Below are 22,044 nucleotides of genomic sequence, written 5' to 3'. Positions count from 1 at the left end.
CAGAAAAGTGTGCATGTTAAATGCTAAAAAGACCCCTGGAGAAATGTGTGTGTGAATGTGTGGTACCCTCCTGATATTGAAAATGTTTGTATTTGGTGTGTGTATGTGTATGTACTTTCTTTAGGATGAACATGGTATCTATTTGTACATTAAATACTTCAGAATGAAAATGGATGACTATTTGAACATTAAAAAATGTTTAATACAAAAAAAAAATCCTGCGAAGTGCAGTGTTTTAGTTTCTTGTGTTGAACTACTTTGAAACACTGAATTTCAAGTAAGAAGTAACAACAGCCACTTCTTTACTACTGCTCTCTCTCTGTATATATAGTGGTCAAATATTTGAAGAAAATAAAAAATGGGTTGTGGTTATTATCTTTATAATATCCCTTTTAAAGTTTTATTTAATGAAAAAGTATCATTATTAATTTAACTATTATTTATAATCTCCTTTTTCCCTTCTTGGGCCTGAAATGGAGGAATTTTGGTCAATATATTGACAATTAACAATATTTTGCTAAATGTGCTTTTGTGCTAAAACCTTGCTAAAGACCAGTAGGTGGAAGCAAGCCCGTTTTGATAAATGATTTAATTGAACCATTCAAATCAAACCAAACGACTCATTTAAAATGGCTGATTCAATTATAACGAAACAAGCCTGCGTCCCAATTTGCATTGTGTACAATCCATCCTAAATTCTATGTCATAATTAGTAATTTCAATACTATTTAGGGCAGATAGGCTGGATAGTAATGCACACTGGGAGGCAGGAAAAATGTTCGTCTAAATGGGCGATTGAATCACTGGCTCATTCGTTTCTTTCAAAACCTTTTCATTCAAGGAACGAGACACCATGTTACTATGCACTTTTGAATATCATTTATTGGCCATTTGTGATAGCGCATATTTCACTAGTTACCGTTTACATATAATTAGCTGAGGTATGGTATGCGTATTTGGCGTGCTGTCCGGGGAAGGGCTCCGAGCTCGGGAATGGCCCGAACCTAAGAGTACCCCTGTCTATTTATAAAGTGAACTTGAAGTGAGGAGATGGGGTGGAGGAGGGATGCTGATAAACCGTCAATGGATAGAGGTAAGTCAGCGATATTTATACTATGGGATTGATTACTTGATTATGGTCCACCTGTGTTGATTAGGCTAAGTATCTGACGCGCTCCTCCCGAATCTTATTAATAAATTACATTAAATATTGTGTAAAGATGTGAATGATTTTCCAGTGTTGAAAAACGGTTTACAACATGCAAAGACCTGATTCAGCATGTGCATGGACCCACACACAAAGGTAGACACACTCTGGATCTAATCATCAGTAGGGGTCTAAACATTTCATCCATTGTTATTAAGGACGTAGCACTATCTGATCACTTCTTTATTTTCTTTGATATATTGATCTCTGCTACCACTGAATCTAGATCGGTCCTCTGTCAGAAGGAGATGCATAAATGAGAACACAAGTGTACTATTTATGGAGGCTATATCTTTAACACCAAGCATTTCTGCAGACTCTTTTGATATTCTCCTTGATTCCTTCAACTCAAAAGTTAAGAATGTTATTGATGATATTGCTCCAATAATAGTCAGTAAGAAAACAAACAGACAGAAATCAGTTTGGAGAAGATCAACAGCAGTTCAGACTATGAAAAGACAATGCAGAAAAGCTGAGCGGATGTGGAGGAAGACGAAACTTGAAATTCACTATAGCATCTATAAAGACATCCTTCATGCTTTTAATGTGAAACTAGCCACAGCTAGACAGAACTTCTTCTCAAACATTATAAACAGTAACTTAAAATATCACTCGTACTCTTTTTGCCACTGTTGAGAGACTGACAAACCCCCCAAGTCAGATTCCCACTGATATGCTATCAGACAGCAAATGCAATGAGTTTGCTTCTTTCTTTTCTGAGAAGATCATAAATATCAGGAAGGCGATTAGCACATCCTCAAGTAATGCAGAGGTCAGACAGATTCGGCCAAAATATCAAAAAGATACTATGTCTATTTTTGAAAAAATTGATAGCAAAATTCTGGAAGACATAGTGCAGCAACTAAAATCATCAACCTGTTGTCTTGACACACTCCCCACATCTTTTTTCAAAAGTGTGCTTAACTGCTTAAAAGCAGATCTCTTAGAAGTGGTGAATGCCTCACTTCTCTCTGGGACATTTCCAAACTCCCTAAAAACTGCAGTTGTAAAGCCCCTCCTGAAAAAGACCAATCTTGATAACACAATTTTGAGCAATTTTAGACCAATATCTAATCTTCCTTTTATAGGCAAAATTCTAGAAAAGGTAGTTTTTAATCAGCTGAACAAATACTTAAACTCAAATGGATACCTGGACAATTTTCAATCTGATTAAGATAATAAATTATATTCACTTAAAATGTGACTCTGGCAAAATATCGGTGCTGGTATTGCTAGATCTCAGTGCTGCGTTTGACACTGTCGATCATAACATACTACTAGAGAGACTGGAAAACTGGGTCGGGCTTTAAGGGATGGTACTCAAATGGTTCAGATCATACTTAGAAGGGAGAGGCTATTATGTGAGTCTAGGAGAGCATAAGTCTAAGTGGACGTCCATGACATGCGGAGTCCCACAAGGGTCAATTCTTGCACCGCTCTTGTTTAGCCTGTATATGCTTCCACTAAGTCAAATAATGAGAAAGAACCAAATTGCCTATCACAGCTATGCTGATGATACCCAGATTTACCTAGCCTTATCTCCAAATGACTACAGCCCCATTGACTCCCTCTGCCAATGCATTGATGAAATTAATAGTTGGATGTGCCAGAACTTTCTTCAGTTAAACAAGGAAAAAACTGAAGTCATTGCATTTGGAAACAAAGATGAAGTGTTCAAGGTGAATGCATACCTTGACTCTAGGGGTCAAACAACTAAAAATCAAGTCAGGAATCTTGGTATGATTCTGGAGACAGACCTTAGTTTCAGTAGTCATGTCAAAGCAGTAACTAAATCAGCATACTATCATTTAAAAAACATCGCAAGAATTAGATGTTTTGTTTCCAGTCAAGACTTGGAGAAACTTGTTCATGCCTTTATCACCAGCAGGGTGGACTATTGTAATGGGCTCCTCACTGGCCTCCCCAAAAAGACCACTAGACAGCTGTAGGCTCATCCAGAACGCTGCTGCCAGGATTCTGACTAGAACCAGAAAATCTGAGCATATCACACCAGTCCTCAGGTCCTTACACTGGCTTCCAGTTACATTTAGGATTGATTTTAAAGTACTTTTACTCGTATATAAGTCACTAAATGACCTAGGACCGAAATATATTGCAGATATGTTCACTGAATATAAACCTAACAGAGCACTTAGATCACTAGGATCGAGTCAGTTAGAAATACCAAGGGTTCACACAAAACAAGGGGAGTCTGCCTTTAGTTACTAAGCTGCCCACAGTTGGAATCAGCTTCCAGAAGAGATCAGATGTGCTAAAACACTAGTCACATTTAAATCTAGACTCAAAACGCATGTTTTTAGCTGTGCATTTGTTGAATGAGCACTGTGCAATGTCCAAACTGATTGCACTATATTTTCACTGTTTTGTTTTATTATTGTTTTATTATTATTATTTTTATGTAAAATCATTTTCTAACTGTTTTTAAATGTTTTACTTGTTTTATTTTTGTTATTATTTTTCTTCATGATTATTTTACTTTCTTTTATGTAAAGCACTTTGAATTACCATTGTGTACGAAATGTGCTACATAAATAAACTTGCCTTGCCTTGCCTTATGTAAAGATATGAGTCCTACAGCAAACATTTACTATTCAACAATACTTATGAATGAAACAATCAAAAAACTTCTGATCTTATTAATTTTTTTTGTCAGTCATTCTTAGAAATGAGAAGCAAAAATTACTTTCTATTTTCATAATTTTTTTGTCACCTACAGTGATATCACACAATGAACTCATATTATGAGACAGCATGTGTTAAAAAAGTATGTGAAAAATCTTAAAAGCCTTAAAATCTCTAATAATAATAATAATAATAATAATAATAAAGATCTGCACTTTACTGACTGGTTGGATCAGCAACCAGGGGTGTGCTTGGCCTGTTGGTATGCAAACATACCTGTTTCCAGGAGGTCTCCACTTCATAGTGAACGTATGTGCCACATCGTGAGTGGAACAGAAGAGAAGAGCAAAGGACAGACAAGAGGTTCGTTTTTAAATGAGTATGTATGTAGGGGAATTTGTCTTTTAGATTGTATTTCCATATACTCATATACTGTACTAAGTGTATATGAAGGTGTTTATGTAAGTTTGGGATCTACTTTATGTAACTGTCCTTTCTGTAGAAGTGATGACATGTAATTTACTGAGATCATGAGATTCTAGCTATTTTAATAAACACAACATAGTGGTATTAATACTATTCATATTTTTGTTAACTTGCTTCTTATAAGAGACATTTGTCAGAAGATTATGGGTGTGTTCACACCTGTCTTGTTTGTTTCGACTGAATCAAACTTGAGATCGTTTCCCTCTTTGGTGTGGATCTTTTAGCCAGGTATGAAAAACAGCAATTGCACTCTGGTGCGGACCACACAACCGTACCGAGACCCAGCTGAAGAGGTGGTCTCGGTCCGCTTCCAAACAAAATCTGGTACGGTAAAATGGATGAACAAATGAATGGATCACCTTAAGGATGTGTGGTTTTGTTTACGGTTTCTGGTTCACTTGCAAAAAGGGCTGTGTGAACCACACCCAAAAAATTAATAATATTTGGTCCAGACCAAAGTAAGGGAACTAGTGGGCTTTCCTGGTGTGAATACACCCATAATATAAGCATGTGGTTGTACTTTACTGCAAATTTTCCTTTAAGAAGAACTAATTTTTAATGATAAACTAAGAAGATTTCAGAGTATTTTCCAGCTCTTGGTTTTCTTAGAACAGTTTTTAGAACAGGCTGCACCTATACCAGCTTTTTGTATCTGTGTAGCTGGTCTGACTTCATTCCAACATTGTAGTTACTAGTTTAGAATAACTGTTCCCTTTTAACGCCAGTTTTAATAGTTGCATTATGCCATGACTGGGGCAGTCGTGGCCTAATAGATAGAGAGTCAGACTTGTAAGTTCAAGTTCACAGGTTTGAGTTACAGGTCCGGCAGAAATTGTAGGTGGGATGGAATGAATGCACAGTACTCTCTTCCACCATGACTGAAGTGAGACCTTTGAGCAAGGCACCGAACCCCCAACCGTTCTGACGGTGCCGCAGCAATATGGCTGCCCACTGCTCCATGTGTGTGTGTTCACTGCTGGATGGGTTAAATGCAGAATACAAATTCTGAGTATGGGTCACCATACTTGGCCACTTCACTTACTTGAAATTATTATATACACCACTAGTTACAATTTGGGAATAGTTTTTGAATGATGTCTCTTATGCTCACTGTGGATTATAAAATCTATTTTCAAATTTTATTTATTCCTGTGATGGCAAAGCTGAATTTTCAGAAGTCATTACTTCAATCTTCAGTGTCACACTGTTCCATCGGAAATGTGGTGCTCAAGAAACATTTAGTAGTAGTAGTAGTGGCAGTAGTATAAATGTTGTTTTAACTGTTTAATATTTGTGTCACTTGACCACAAACCCAGTCTTAAAATCGCACGGGTATATTTTTAGCAATACCCAACAATACATTGTAAAAATCAACGATTCTTCTTTCATGCCAAAAATCATTAGGATATTAAGCACTGGTGTGGGCTACAAATCAGGAAACTGGTGCAAGTTAATCGCCATTGTCAGTCACAACATTTATTTAAAAAATATATAAAAAATAAATAAAATAAAATAGGCTTTTAAAAATTCATCTTTGTGAGGAAGACTGGCAATAGCTGATCATAAATTCTTTAGACACTGCATAGTACCAAACGACTTTAAACACAGACTGAAAACACTGAGCTCAAATGACATTCAGTAGTGTACGTCACGGGTGGGAAGTCACGGGTTTGTCTGCTGTTCCAGAGCACTTTCACGGGTTTAAGGTTGGAAAAACATGGGTTACGGGTTGGCTGGAACGCGGCATCATACTAGGCTGAGGCTACCTTTCCTCCACTTCTCCCCAACGTGACGTCATTACCAAGTTGCATAAAAAACTCTGTTAATTCCAAAAACGTAAAAAAAAAAAAAAGGTCTTTAAGACCATGTTTGAGACATTATAAAAATGATATACATATCTTGAGTGATTTATGTACCCATTAATCGAAAGTGGTGGTTAACCTGCAACATGGCCTTTAATAGCTACAATACTATTTAATACGAATTGAACATCAAATCAGTATATCAGAATGAATTTTTTAAGGATCATATGACATTGAAGACTGGAGTAATGATGCTTTAAACTCTGCTTTGCCATCACAGGAATAAATAACATTTTAAAATATAAGATATTTTGGATCAAATAACTACAGTCTTGGTTAACATAAGAGACGTCTTTCATTCTTTAAAATCACAATTATTCCAAATTATAAATAATACTAATAATACTACTAATAATAATCCACATAGTGGTTAAGTGGCTGATGTGTTTGAGTGCACCTGTGTATTTTGTGTTTTTCAATCAGTCTGTTTCCTTTCAGATACACAATGTCAGTTCCTGGTGAATTTCTGTCAGAGAAGCAGTTTACCTGTTCTATTTGCTTAGATGTCTTCACCAATCCTGTCTCCATACCCTGCGGCCACAGCTTCTGCTCATCATGCATCACGTCCTACTGGGAGGGTCAGGGGAAAAGCTGCTTCTGTCCTATGTGCAAGGAAAGCTTCCGCAAGCGTCCTGAGCTCCACATCAATCACACGCTCAAAGAGATCACAGAGAAGTTTAAACGGATGGCGGACACTACGATGAGCGCACCTGCAGATTCACCATCCAACTCTCTTTCTGCAGTGAACCCTTTAGCGCAGAACAGACCAGTAGAGCTGCCCAGAGGCCTGCTACCAGAAATGAGAACCCGCTTCCAAAGTACATCATCCACCCATGATGCTCATTCTCTCCCTCCTGCCAAGACACCTAAGCAAAACTTAAGTGTGAGTGGAACAGGTTCCAATGGGCCACAGTGTCCCATACATGGGCATAGTTTGGAGCTACTCTGCAGGACTGACCAGACATGCATTTGTATAACATGTGCAGAGAAGGAACATTATGGGCATTCTGTGATAGATGCCAAAAGAGAGATGAATATTAAGAAGGTTAGTGTATGAATAATGCACATGAATAAGAAGTAAATTCAATGTAGGACTAAAGGAAAATGTTTATGTATGTGTTGCATCTGTATTAACAATTTGTATCTCTGCTTAAGTCCCAGTTGCGCATCTTGGAGGTGGAGGTACAAGGATTGATTACAGTCAGAGAGAGGAAGATAGAGGAGATCCAAACATCACTTGCAGAAATTCAAGTATGTATTTAACATTTTAAAGGAATAGCTCCAACACACTCACCTGATAATTAGTAGCTATTTTATGTTTGAGTAAATTGATAGCTAAGTTGACTGAATTCATTCGATCTCATTTGTATGTTTTCATACAATCTGCTTTCAAGCCCCACTGATGAGTGTATAGGGTTGGGGTTACTGGTAGACCTTCATGCTTACTTTTAAATGTTAATAAACTGTTATGATTCACAGTATATGAATTCATACAAAATCACGTTTTCTCATGAGCTTGGGTTGGTATTTCATACAAAATAAAAATAAAAATTAATTTAATTTAATTGGAATTTAACTGGAATTTTTGAAGAATCTTCATACAGCTATTATTGTGATTAAGCTCTACAAATTGGAGGGGGGGGGGGGGGTAAAAAATTTTTTTTGTTCACCCAAAAATGACAATTCTGGCATTATTTACTTACCCTCAAATCTGTTGATCCTAGCCATTGACTTCCATTATATATATTTTTTCCTTTAGCAAAATGCACAAAATTGGCAAAACAGTTCTATTGAATAGTGTAGCAATGTATGAAGAAGCTCAGATTACACAGAAGAAAATGACAAATCCCAAACTTCCCAACTGAGCAGGTGACTGGGGCTTGCAGGGGACGGCTGTGGCAGCTGTGGCCTAATTGTTAGAGAGTTGGACCTGTGACCTTCAGTGCTACCAAGAGTTGTAGGTGGAGGGAGTAAATGAACAGCGCTCTCTTCCACCCTCAATACCCATGGCTGAAGTACCCTTGAGCAATGCACTGAACCCCCAGTTGCTCCCTAGGCACTGGATATGTAGCTGCCCACTGCTCCGGGTGTGTGTTCATGGTTTGTTCACTTCTCACTGCTGTGTGTGTGCACTTGGATGGGTTAAATGCAAAGCACCAATTCCATGTATGGGTTACAATACTTAGTAAATGTCACGACTTTCTGCTCCGTGATTGAGGTGCCCAGGGATGTACACTGCTGTCAGGGAGAGGAGTTTTTCCTAGGCCCACATGAGGATCTGTGTTCCCCCTTAGAGGAAATCCATTGGTCCTGAACCACCACTCCAAGGGTTTCATGTACAGCAGGCCAAAAGGTATCATGTTGGACGCAGCTGCCATCAGACCAAACAGTCTCTGAAATGGTTTGACAGTAAACCTTGAGTGACCTTCTCGGGTGAGAGTGACAGGCTGAACGGAAGAACCCAATACTGGTATGCTTCACCCCTGAAAGAAAGCAATAGAGAGAGAGAGAGAGAGAGAGAGAGAGAGAGAGAGAGAGATTAGGAACACATTCTATGGCCTCCTTCCTCAAGAGAATGTTCACTTCTTACTCCAATACCAGAGCCTGCTCGGTGCCCACTAGTGTGGACATGATCCATTGAAATGAGGCAGGCAAGAACCACTTCTGGCATCGCCCCATATCCCTTCACACTCAGCCCCACTCAGAATAATTTGTGGCTGTCGGGCTGAAGAGTCAGGATGAATATGGTTTATACCACAATCTCTACTATTCGTGTGGATATTGGGGAAAAACAGAAGGCCATAGTCTCCTCCATGTCGACTTTCATTACAGTAAATTCCTTGTAGGTAGATAGATGAAGCACCTGGCACTCTCTCTGGGGAGAAGAAACCGCATTGCGTGCTTCCGAGCCCTGAGGGAGGGAGCCGTGGATCTAATGGGTGAGGACTGAGAAAAGGACAAGCCCGTTTCGGATCCCTCTGCTAAATCCACTTGCGATCCTCACAGTAGCCTCTGCTGTGCCTTGGCTGCAGCAAGACCGGGCTTAGTGGGATTCCATCTCCTAGTGGGCGTATTTGGCCAATTTCATCAAAGACGGCCAGGCGGGAGTGGAGCACTCGGAGTAGGACAAGCTCACAATCAAGCTGATTTGAAATGTGGTCCACTCACCACTGAGTTTTATTTACACTTTGGCATTTTTCTCGCTCTCTATACAGAGGAATACTGACTGACCGAGTGCTTTTGCAGACACACACACACACACACACCACAGATGCACCTTAGTTGCTCACATCATACCTTTTATTTCCATAGAAAAATGGGTTTGAAAAAACGTGGTTTCCTCATTCCCTTAATTATCCTAATTATTTGCTATATTTTGTCCATCGTCTCATTTGTATGCTTTAAGGTAAAAGCAGACCAAGAGAAAGCAGGTACTGTGAGTATGTTTGCTGAGTTAATGAAAGCTGTTGAGAAGTCCCAGGCTGAACTTCTGGAGGTGGTGGAGATGGGACAGCGTGCTGCAGAACTTCGCTCTCAGGCCTTCATACGTGACCTGCAGATGGAGATCTCTGAACTTAGAAATAGATTTAGCAACATCAATCAGTTGGCCCAGTCCAAAGATCATGTTTCCTTCTTCAAGGTAAAGCCAGACTTAAACTGTTTTAATTATTGATATTTGAGAAATTGTCCCATGTATTCACCTTAAATAACTTAACTTGTCAAAAGCCAATTGTTTGTTTTATATTTATTACCCTGAAATATACTGTATACAGTATTTAATTAATGTATCGCTGTTTTTTTAGACATATCCAGCCTACAGTACTTTACCTGAGACAAAGAGCTGGGCAGAAGTGGTCTTGACCCCTGACCCCAGTGCAGGAGTAGTGCTGAGAAATGTCACTCAGATGGCGGAGGAGGTTCAGGAAGCATTAAGAAAACTATCTGCGATCTGTAAGACAATGTTCCTTCATAAACTGCTCTTTAACCGATCATTTACCTACACTTTCATTGCAGTTCCAAACCCAAATGACTTTTATTTTTCTTTAGACTGTAAAGTGCATAACAATTGAATTTTATTTTTCATATATTCCTTAAAATTAATGATTATTTTTTAATGTGTTTGAAAATTGTAAATGTAAACAAAATGACATCATCCTTGACTGAAGAGCATTTCAGAAACGTTTTTGTATTAGTATTGATACGTATTATTTGTTTAAAATCAAGGAGATTTGATATTTATTATTATTATTATTATTATTGGTTTGGTACTATTTTCAATTCTCTTAGTACAAAACTATATACTGATCACATTTGTAATACCACTAGTCATTCTTTTAAAACCTGATCTCATGATTTCATTGTAGTTGCACATATTTTCATTCCACATAATAATTGTGATATGAATTGCGAAAACACAACACTCTTCTTTTAATTTAGTACTTTTAACAATCAATTGCAATTTAAATTGAAATCAAAAGACCGTAGGATTATGTTTTATACAGCTAAAGCATAATAGGAGGGTTACATTACAGTAACATGCCCTTACACACCAAATGTCTGTCTTTATACACTATATCCTCCTGAGACACACAAAAAAGTTTTTTGAATTTAGTTTTTTTATTTCATGTCATCACGTTGTTTAGAGCATAAGAAACAAAATGATTTTTTTTTTATCGCGGCAGTGGTGCAGAGCATTATTATTTTTATTTTTTAACTGTTCGTGATGCCCCCCTATGTATCATGAAAAAATGCTGGCCCAGGCGGTTACCCGGTTCGCCTGTGCCAAAAACAGCTACTGGTGACATTCCATAGGGCTAATGGGTTTTATACTGTACAAACTGTATATTCTAGCCCACTACACTACTCCTAAACCTACCCTTCAAAAATTCTGGGTTTTTCTCATAGAAAATTTTAAAATCTCCCACAAGAACAAGGATTTCAGATATTGCCAGATATTGCCATTCAATAACATAGGGTTTACCTGAACCACTCAGTCACACAGACTTTCAAAATAGTGGTTATCATCTATAATAAATCACGTATAGTGTAAAAAACAAAACAAAAAAACATTACATTTCTTTATACCTAAATTGCAAACAAGTTCATTAGAAGATATATCTATTGAATCTATATCTGTACCAAATGATTCACTGATTAACCATTAAGATGAGTCAGATTAAATAATAGAAACATTTATTAAACTGAAGACAAAGACAAAGAAGACATGCAAATTAAGTTTGATAGTAAGAGCTTTATGAAAAGTAGTTATTATGAATTAAACATTTATATAGATGAAACAATTATTTTGTGTAGTGAAAATGATATTTTGTGATTGTGTGTATTGTACTAAGACAATTGAAAATACGCTAAAATTTTTTGGGGGAAAAACTGCACTTTTGATGATCTGTTGTGATATTAGTACTACGAGTTTTGAAAATGTAACAGCTGCTTGTGAAAATAGTACAAAACCAAAAAAAAAAAAAACTCGAAAAAACTGTAACACTTTAGTATAGGCTTCAATTCTCACTAATAACTAGTTGCTTATTAGCATGCCTATTATTAACATATTGGTTGTTTATTAGTGCTTATAAAGTACATATAATGCATGACATCCACAATCCTACCCAATACCCTAAACTTAACAACAATCTTATAAACTATTAATAAGCAGCAAATTAGGAGTTAATTGAGGCAAAAGTCAAAGGTAATGGTTAGTTAATAGTGAGAATTGGACCTTAAAACTAAATCTGTAAAAGACTTGTAAGATTTGTGAAAAACTCTGTAAGACCAGATTTTTGATCTTTACATGTCACTGTTTTCTCAGTCATGTTTATGGTATGTATTGTTTTGCTGTCAGGTTTGCGCCCTTCCACAGGAAACCCACAGGAAATATATCAACAAAGTACGTTTTTTATCCTCCTTTTTTCCGACTAGTACAGTTTTAGCTTCCCAACAGTTTCAGTGCTGGGGGCACAGTGCTTTTTTCTTTTGACTGGTATTGTGTATGATTGGAGTGACTCTATACAGTCTTGTACAAAGCCATTTAATTCTGCATTTTTGTTAATTTATTATTATTATTATTATTTTCATTTTCAAAAGTAATATTTTTTTCTGCTTTCTTATACCTGTAGAAGTATGGAAAGTGCAGGAATATGCAAGTATGAGATCATTTTACATTATTAGATATTTCAAATATTTGTTATGTCACCTTTTTCATTTGTATGTTTGCAAACATATTGTTTTCAATTCTGTCCTGTTTCTCTCCTCAGTGGACGTGACCCTAGATCGAGACTCAGCCCATCCGCGTCTGATTATCTCTGATGATGGTAAACAGGTGCACTGCAGTGACCGCTACCAGACGGTGCCAGACACAATTGAACGGTTTGACCGTGTTGTGTGTGTACTTGGCCACCAAGGTATTAGCTCTGGCTGCCATTACTGGGAGGTTGTTGTGGGTGAGAAGACGGACTGGGATTTGGGCATTGCTAGGTGCTCCATCGGCAGGAAAGGAAAAATAGTTGCAAACCCAGCTAATGGATTTTGGTTTCTAAGTCTACGAGACAAGCATGAATATGTCTTCCGCACAGAACCATCAATGCCTATAGTTGTAAACCCAAAACCACAGCACATTGGCGTGTATGTGGACTATGAAAAAGGTCAATTGTCCTTTTATAATGCAGATACAAAGTCACTGATATTTACCTTCACAGACTCCTTTGCAGAGACTTTATATCCTTTTTTCAGCCCATGCACAAACAAATCTGGCAAAAATGAGGCCCCGCTTATCATATGTCCTGCCTATCCAGCAAACCCAAGCTGGCATACTGAAAAATGAAATAATACTGGGATAGAACCAAAAATAAAGCTCACAGGGTTTGTTTACTTTATTATTTAATTCCAAAGGATGAAAAGTAATATGGTTTTAAATACAATCTATGAGATCATTCATTGGCTAGATGTTTTTTTATATATATATTCAACAAAACATAAACAGCTAATCCTTATAGACTATACCTTATAGAATATATTATGATATACCTAAAACAATAAGACTTATAAAGGGGAAATTATTTGCAAGGTTTGAAAGTTGGGATTTAATTTGACACTGAACACAAGATTGGATGGTGATGGAGATCTGATTGTAAAACAAATAACCTCTCATTAGTTTTAAGCTTGACCAAGCATAAAAATGTATAATGTTCAAATATGTGTTCTGTACATTATAGTAAAACAAAAATAAATGTGAATACAAAATACTGAGTCCATATTATGAGATTATGGTCCTTTAAGTCAAACCAGAGACCAAAAGGTCTTTAAAAGAATTTGCACTGCAACTTTTGTAAGTTAGGGACTAGGGAGTAACTGTTGCTTCAAAGGTACAGCTCACCCATGAAGGTTCAGAAAGCTCTCAGATTTCTTAAAAAATATCTTCATTAGTTTTCCAGAGATGAACGAAGGTCTAATGGGTTTGGAAAGACAAGATTACATATGCAATTGTGACTAATAATAATTATAATAACAATAAAATAATTTGACCTTTTATCATAATTGCAACTTTACATTTCTAAATATTTTTTTGTAAAGGCAGCTATATTTCAAAACTGCAACTTCTTTGTTGGCTTATAAAAACTGAACTGATGTATGTGTGCAGTGTGATAGCATGAACAGCTCTCTCTCCACCTTCAATACCACGACTTAGGTGCCCTTGAGCAAGGCATCGAACCCCCAACTGCTCCCCAGTTAATCATTAGATACAAGTACTTTTTCCAATAGTGACTAGTAATTAATTATACTCTTCTTGTTAAGAAAATAGAACTAGTACTTTATTTGTACACAAGCACATAGAAAACATATTTTTATCAGTTTTGTAAATACTGTAATTTCATAAACATAATAGCCTAATGTGTTTGTTGACCTCTGGTGGCAGGATGAGATAAGAAACCAATTTTATTATCTTTTATTTCCTTGTTTTCCTCCAGTTAAAACAATTAATATCATACCAGGGCTGTACACTAACTTATTATTATTATTATCATTGCATATATATGCTACAGACATTGAATGTTTTTACATGAATGAGTAATATAAAGTGGCATGATTTCTCCCACATTCTGTTTAATGAAACCATGTCAGATTACAAATAATACGTTATTTCAAAGGCTTGTTGTTGTGAAGTGAATTTGGACTAAAACATATCATTATACTTTTGTTGGACAACAGGTTTTAAATTTTTTCTTGTTTTTCATGCTTACCAATAAGCAAATAGGCTAACATACAAAGCCAGTTAGCCTTACTTAACAATCTTATTAATTCTGCATATTAATGTATTGAATTATCATGTGGACTCTGATTGGATGGTTGAGATGGACTCATGTTTATTTCATGAGTTCACATTTCCTTTTAATTAAATAAAGGTTATGCGTATTTGGTGTGCTGTCCGGGTAGAGAGCTGCGAGCGCGGCTAAATTCCCGAGCATGCGTTCAAATAGAGGAACATTTACTACACAAAGCTTGTCTTAAGTTATGACTAGTCCAAATGGCTACAGTTCAATTTAAAAACAAATCGTACTAGTAACATTAAGAAATAAGTACTAGTATGTAATAAATGTGTAGTATCTATTTAATAGGCACTAGTACTAGTATCTAATACATAAGTAGTGTCTAAATAATAGGCACTAGTATCTAATTAACGAGAACTAGTAAATAAAAATTAAGTACTAGTCACTAGTGGAATACACATTAGTCAAAACAGAAAAGTTGATATCACAATGACGGATCACCACCAGAAGTCAATGGCAAAAATGTAAAATCTGTTACTAGTAACAAGTAATAGTAATCTAATGAAAACGAAGGCTAGTTACTTTACAAAAGACACTGGTACCTTAAGAATAAGCACTAGTTAATGGATAAGTAGTTATTAGTACTTAATGGAAAGATAGTATAAATACTAGTATCTAAAAAATAATTACTAGTAACGTTAAATTAGATACTAGTGCGAATTATAGATTAAATGTTAAAGCGGCTTGCCATAGCTGGGGCACGGGCCCGGACCTCTTGTCTTGACTCCACATTTCGTGCATGTACAGGAGAGGTAGAAAAGCAGAGCTAGACGTTAAGTAACCAACAGTAACCAATGGCTGTAGCTCCTTTTTAGTGACCGCGCGCAGCGTCAGACCTCCACACGCTGCGTTCGAGGGGACTGATAGCACAGGCACAGCGCTTCAGGCAATGCCACAAACCTGATCCACGGTACAGTAGCTACAGTACATGTAAGACAGGTAAGTTTGATTTCAGTGAATTTTTTATTAAAATTATTTTGATTTTCAACTAGTCTATGTCCACGTGCACATTTAAGCTACCCTCACGGCACAATTTCAGGTGTTTTTTTTTTCTTAAATGGGTGCTAGAAGCTTATATTTAATGTGATTAAAAAAATAAGCGCCTTGCAGTCTTCAGAAGACTTTTTTTTCACCAGGTGTATTTATGATTTTAGACGACAAGTCAAACATAAGCTGCATGATTATTATACAAAATGTGCACATTTTGGTCAAACCACTTACGCTTTTAATGTCGAATTGTTGATTTTTTTTCTCGCTGTGCCAAACGGGACACTGGCACGCGACGCTATATTGTCCCATTTTAACACCGCTATACTTTAAAAAATTATGAACGAAACGTCAGGCGTTGCCTTCGAAGGGTTTGTTTGACCGTCAAAGGCGGACTACTAAGGACTGCCTATATCTAATGTAGACATCTCTATAACTTGCATCGTCCATCTCAGCGATTATTGTTGCATAAGCCGCCTTTTTCTTATCGTCATGTTTGACGTGATTTTGCAGGGGTGCTTTGGAAGAATATATGGAAATAAGTCAGTCGGGATGAGCTCGGTATCATAAGCCTCTTTGGTTTGAATGTGAGTGTCATTCTCTGAAATAACCTTGACTAAACTGGTGTAATGACACCGATTAAAGTCAAAGGTTTTCACGTGAAATTGTTGTTTATGGCACTATTAATCAGGATGGGCCTGGAGTCCCATCTGCGTGCATGATCTACAAATAAATCTACTGGGGGGAAAAATCAGGGTTTACCTCTCTGCAGGTCTGTACAGTACACAGAGTCCTACATCATTTATAGTACAAAAACTCAGTGTGCTGTGTGATGACAACAACAGCTTGCAAGTTGAAAATTTTGGGGATCCATTCAATGATTCGCCAAAACAATTTTAACTGCTATTTAAAGGTGCACACATTTTAAAATTCATAGCCATTTTGACAAAAATATTATATATATATATATATATATATATATATATATATATATATATATATATATATATATATATATATATATATATTCTAGAATAATGTTTTTTATTTATTATTTTTTTTACATGGAGCGGGTCCACCCATCACAAGTTCACATGACCAGCTGTATCTTGCAGTTCTCACTTAAATAATAACAATATTAATATGTTTACTTTATAGCCTATAACCTTATATCTTATATATGTTATATGTGTTATGTGCATCTTTTCTTCCATGCAGCATATGGTTAGGGGACTGATTTGAAAAAATTCCATTATGTGGATTTGTGTAGTATGAGGAAGAGAGAAGCATAATTCAAAATGAATAAAATAAAACATAAACATATTTGATATGAAACAAAAGAAGTACAATTCATGTACCTATGCTGAATGGTGTCAGTATAAAGCCTAAAACCGATTGGGGGCAAACAAGCAAGCATCCAAACCTAATTACAGGCCTCATAAATGATAACTCGGATGATTCGCCATATTAAGCTCAGTTACTACTGTGGGGGACCTCCATCCTGTGGCATTGAACCCAGCAGGACTATGCTGCAAAGCCAATGAAATGCAAATCAAGAATGCTCATGGGATGCCCATTTAATAATTTAGAAGTTGAGGAAATAACCTGCATGCAGCTTAATATCTTTAAATCTCTCTTACTCTCACTCTCTCACTGTCTCTCTCTCTCTCTCTCTCTCTCTCTCTCTCTCTCTATAGGGAATAGGACAGTACAGAACATTACAAACTGATCATAGATTACATAATTCACAGCATTTTCTGTTCTTCTGCAGGGATCATTTTCACTAGAGATGATATCAAATTGACGCCAATCATCATCCCTGGATTTCCCTGGCCTTATGTTGAAATGGCAACAGGAAGGAAAAGTCAGTGTCTTTTCTGGGTTCATAACGTCTATCTGAATGTGTATACATTTTTTTTAAATAATATTTAGATTTTTCTTTACAACATCTAAATGTGCATTATATATTTATCCTTTCTCATTGTCTTTTAACACTTCCAGTGTGTGTTTGTTCTGACAGCTCTCCCACTCTGGGTTCAGCCTGCATTAATCATTGCAGCATGTATCTTCTGGTCCAGTATCCATCTCTGTGTTCTCAACTCCACCCTTGTTTTCTCTTCGCCAGGCTCCACTTCAAAAGGTGGAGTACATTTCACCGATGACGATGAAGACATTCCCATTAACAAAAGCTGTGATGAAAAGCTTCAGGATAAAGTCATTGCAGCGCTACTAGAACCTGATGGTGCATATCTTGTTAAGGTGAAAAAAATTGCTTTGCAAAAAAAAAATAATAATAATTTTATACACAAAAAAATGAAATAAGTAAATTAAAAAACTGTATATAAGATGTGTTGCATCCTGAAATTGTTGACCTCTAAATTCTGTATCTAGGTGGGATTTTTAAGGAGCCATCACAAATATGAAATCATCTTTTCTTTGCCCCAAATCCCAACACTAGGCAAAGATGTCTGCCTTTCTCCCGCACTCCGCAGTACTGCAAAACCACGACTACGTGCAACACGCATTACACCACGCCCTGAGGGTATGTTTTTATAGTGTTCTCATGGCTTATAATGGTCATGTCAGAAACGTTGTGTTTAGTTGCACACACATTTGTACATGCAACTTATTTACTTTTTTTTTTCATTTACAATGATTTGCATGCACAAAATACCATAGTATTGTATAGTTACAATAGAATATGGAATATATAACAATTCACAGCACCTTAATAAATGAAAAGCTTTACGAAATACATGTTGCACTTGTAGGAGGAATGTTAAAAATGCATACAGAAAATAACCCATAAATATGTTTTCATTTATTATATTTATGTAATGTATTTGATATGTCCAGAAACATTAGATCATGTTTCGAAACATAGATTATATTTTAACCAATATTTGAAATAATTTATAGATATTTCCTTATATTTAATAAACACAAAGAGCACTTTATTTCTCAGAATGTTGTCAAAAATAATACAAATGTAATACCATAAAATACCATATTGTACAATGACGATAGAATATACAGTACAAAGTCTGCTTACAACCCTTGCATTCTCATTTATTCACATGAGCTCTATTAAAAGGTGTTGAACAGACACCTTTTATACTGAAGCTTTATACAGGAACCTGGGTTAAGTGCTCTGCTCCGGGGCACAAGATTAATGAGCAATGCTTGTGATCTTGAAACCATCTTAGTCTTGTTAGGGATTAAACAAGAACCCTTTAAGAAAACAATCCAGATTAATATCCATTAGGCTTCCCTGACTCCATAAATGATGAGAAGTTTCAGTAAACTAGATACATATAGCTTAAACTAAGCAATTACAATTAAAAACAATTTAAACAAGATTGTAAGCGCGATCAGAGCCGTTAATGTAGATCTAAGAATGCTTGTACACCTGACTGGTAATAAAACATCAAGATCAAGACATCACGATACGATCAATAGTCACACTCATATTTCAGTCTGTCATCGATCTCTCCATTAGCTTGAAACTCACTTAGCGTGTTTATAGTAGTATCATTTTTGCCACAGTTGAATCGCTAGGGAAATCAAAGCACGTTTGCTGTATCTGAGCATACAATTTATATTCTAAAAGAAGCTGCAAGCACTTTGCAGTTAGGTGATTATTTCTCTATGATGATTTCCGTCTTCCAATCTTATTCTATTTCTTTTACCCATCTTTTTTATTGCCCTTGTCATTTTATGTTATCTTTGTACTCTACTGTATCTGTACTGACTTCACACATTGCCATTCATCTTCCTGTGCTCTTTTAAGGGGAGTGAGGGTGGTTTGTGAGTACATCTCCCAGCAGGAGGGAGTGGTGCAAGAGGAACTCACCCTGCTCAACAGAAGCAGAAGGGACAGCAGTGTCCGAGTTCGATTACAGGCCAGAGTCATGGGTGAGATACTGTACACTCACCAACTGGTGACAGATCTCTAGTTATTCATAACAAAGCCTTCATGAAGTGATGTGTGTAGTTTCTGGACCAGTATATTCGCCTCTGCCGTTTCAGTTCATTTCAATTGTTTCAAAGCAATTTTACAGAAATATTAAGATGGGATGGGAGAAATAATTAATTTTTTTAATGAAATCCTTTCAAATCTCTTTTCATTTATCCACCCTCATGCTGTTCCAGCTGTATTTTTTTTTTTTTTTTTTAAAGAACACAAACAGAATTTTAGAAGAATAATCCATCTCTGTGAGTCCATATAGTTCAAGTGCATAGATAAAAACTATTTGAAAACGATGCAGTTTTGATGCAAATAGAGAATCACCTCCACTAAAATAACTTTTTTTATACAGATCGTCACCACGGAACACCAATGTTGCTCGAAGGAGTGCATTGTGTTGGTGAAGAAAAACACAGAAAATAATGACAGAGAAGATGTGATCAAAAAGGTTTGCTTGTGTAAATGATGAAAATAAACCAAACGATTGAATGCACATATGAATGTGCCTCCAAATTTAAACAACGCACATCACAACCATGGAGGATCACTGCATTTTTCCCGCACTAAAGCAAAAATAGAGCCATTGTTCTAGAGTCTACGCATCACAGGTCTGCTAATGACATCACAAATTCAACTTGAGTTTTTAACAGAATTATAAAGGTTATGCGTTTAATAACAGTAGAACTGAACCAAAAACATTTTTTTAAAGAAAAGCAATACTAGTGCATCTGGCCAAGGACAAGAAGGAAATAGTCATTAATTCACTAAATATTGAGCTTCTCAGATGCCACAAACTGCAAAGAAAAATAGTTTAGCTTAGCTGGTCGTTATTAAATTTAGAATGTCTTTTAAGAACACTCAACCTACTTTTTTGAATTTAATTTATTTTTCAAGTACTTCCTGAACGTAATGCCTAAATGTGGAATGTATGTATAATCATGTACTTAGAATACACTGTATATAGATGATTATATAAAATCATGTAATCCTTTTGCTTAACCATAATCAATAATTCCAACTTCTGTGTTACAATTCTCAAATATTATGTGTTTTGTTAATAAATAAAAAAAAAGTAAGCTGTATAAAATACTTGCTGAATGCTTCATGCACAAATAATTTTGGGATATGCATTGTAGTGCATTGGCCTACCCAAACATAACTTGGCAACTGACATTATTGTCATACCCAGAGAGAATGAAGCAGTTTGAGGACGGTGCTATCTAGTGGTCAAAAGAAATTAGGCAATAAACCTTCTAGAATCTTCTCAATAATTTAGAGATTTATAATTTTGATATCCTTGTTATATTCCTTTAGGATTCCAGTGTTTTGGTCTAACATATTTCCTGTACGTTTAAGAGGATTCTTGTAACTCTTACTGTACAATTCATCTTCACCACACAGCTGCTCTTTGAACCAACACAACAGATAAACTTCCAAATAAATAAAAAACAATACTTATAAGAAAGCCCACTGAAATACAGCCTAACATCTGATGCCTCTCAGCTTTTCAATTTGAGATCTTTTATGGACCAATAAGCTTCCGAAACCTTTTATGTATATTTTTATAACGTGGTTGCTTACAGCATTTTTTTTTGCTGTGGGCAGTAACACACAACACACACACACACACACACACAAAGTGTAAAAAAATAAAAAATAACAACACTTCCTCTAACAACACTAGATGGTGTTGCTGCCTGTGATTTTCTACAACAGAAAAAGGGATTTGAAATCAAATGGCTGGTGTGCATATTCACATAATTTACTGAATGTGAAAACCACTTAAAATGATCTGAATCAACCAAAAAGGCACTCTAAACACACACACACAAACAACACACACACAATCACAAAAACTGCACTTAGTAATAATTACTATTAATTAATTACATTTACTGGCTCTACTTGACCTGAAGTCGTGTGTTCAGAATGTTCTTGAGAAAAGGTATAAGGAAGTGCATAGCAGAAGTGACATACCACCACAAGAAAACAAAAAGCTAGGAACATCAACTGAAATTAATTAAATTAAATCAGAGCAGTTGAGTTTTGTTTGAGGTCTGCAAAATATAATTGGTTAAAAGCTTCTTCTTGCTGACTAAGTCCTAGGTTAACAATCACACATTCTCGGATTTGTGCTATTTGCTACAGTTATTTGAGCACTGTATTGCAGTAAATACAGCTTATAAAATCTGTTTCTGCTATATATATATATATATAATTAAAATAAATGGTTCTGCATCACTAAAACATAATTCTTTAAATCTAGGAGAGGTGCAGTTCAGTGTCAAAAGGGCAGCGTTTTAGAAGATGTTTTTATGACACATATTGAATCTTTTAATCTGACCATGAATTTTAATGCACATAAGCATTTAATACATTCCTACATTACTTTTAAATAGTTGATATATTTGATTGAATTAATATATTTATCAAAGGCATGGGATACAGTGGCCCCAAAAAGCACTGTGTACATATAAAAATGTATGTCATTGCATTATATAAAAAAATATCAAACCAATTAGTACATGTAAAGAAATGTTGAAGGACAAAAAA

At 36.0% G+C, this 22,044-nt stretch overlaps 2 protein-coding genes across 5 annotated transcripts; both read left to right on the top strand.

Moving 5' to 3' along the window:
* The first annotated feature begins 1,234 nt into the window (after positions 1–1,234).
* Positions 1,235–13,536, top strand: LOC113079384 (E3 ubiquitin-protein ligase TRIM21-like). Of its 4 annotated transcripts, none has more exons than XM_026251637.1 (8): positions 1,235–1,303; positions 6,637–7,243; positions 7,354–7,449; positions 9,605–9,838; positions 10,002–10,149; positions 12,056–12,100; positions 12,330–12,356; positions 12,468–13,536. In XM_026251637.1, exons 1-8 carry the CDS (start codon positions 1,260–1,262, stop codon positions 13,031–13,033), a joined length of 1,767 nt encoding a protein of 588 aa, XP_026107422.1. In that variant the 5' UTR covers positions 1,235–1,259; the 3' UTR covers positions 13,034–13,536. The 4 variants fall into 4 exon arrangements, with proteins under 4 accessions (XP_026107422.1, XP_026107423.1, XP_026107424.1 ...); XM_026251638.1 differs by lacking the exon at positions 1,235–1,303 and adding an exon at positions 4,139–4,213 and having other exon boundaries at positions 12,468–13,535; XM_026251639.1 differs by lacking the exon at positions 1,235–1,303 and adding an exon at positions 4,168–4,229 and having other exon boundaries at positions 12,468–13,535.
* A 1,719-nt stretch (positions 13,537–15,255) lies between these two features.
* Positions 15,256–20,444, top strand: LOC113079383 (UPF0687 protein C20orf27 homolog). Its single transcript, XM_026251636.1, has 6 exons — positions 15,256–15,476; positions 17,296–17,388; positions 17,650–17,783; positions 17,916–18,066; positions 19,314–19,439; positions 19,844–20,444. The coding sequence occupies exons 2-6, from the start codon at positions 17,370–17,372 to the stop codon at positions 19,912–19,914; spliced, it is 501 nt and encodes a 166-aa protein (XP_026107421.1). The 5' UTR covers positions 15,256–15,476; positions 17,296–17,369; the 3' UTR covers positions 19,915–20,444.
* The last annotated feature ends 1,600 nt before the right edge of the window (positions 20,445–22,044 follow it).

The sequence above is a fragment of the Carassius auratus genome, unplaced genomic scaffold (genome assembly GCF_003368295.1).
Source record: "Carassius auratus strain Wakin unplaced genomic scaffold, ASM336829v1 scaf_tig00027883, whole genome shotgun sequence".
Classification (NCBI taxonomy): domain Eukaryota; kingdom Metazoa; phylum Chordata; class Actinopteri; order Cypriniformes; family Cyprinidae; genus Carassius; species Carassius auratus.
This window is presented reverse-complemented; position numbering and strand designations above follow the sequence as displayed.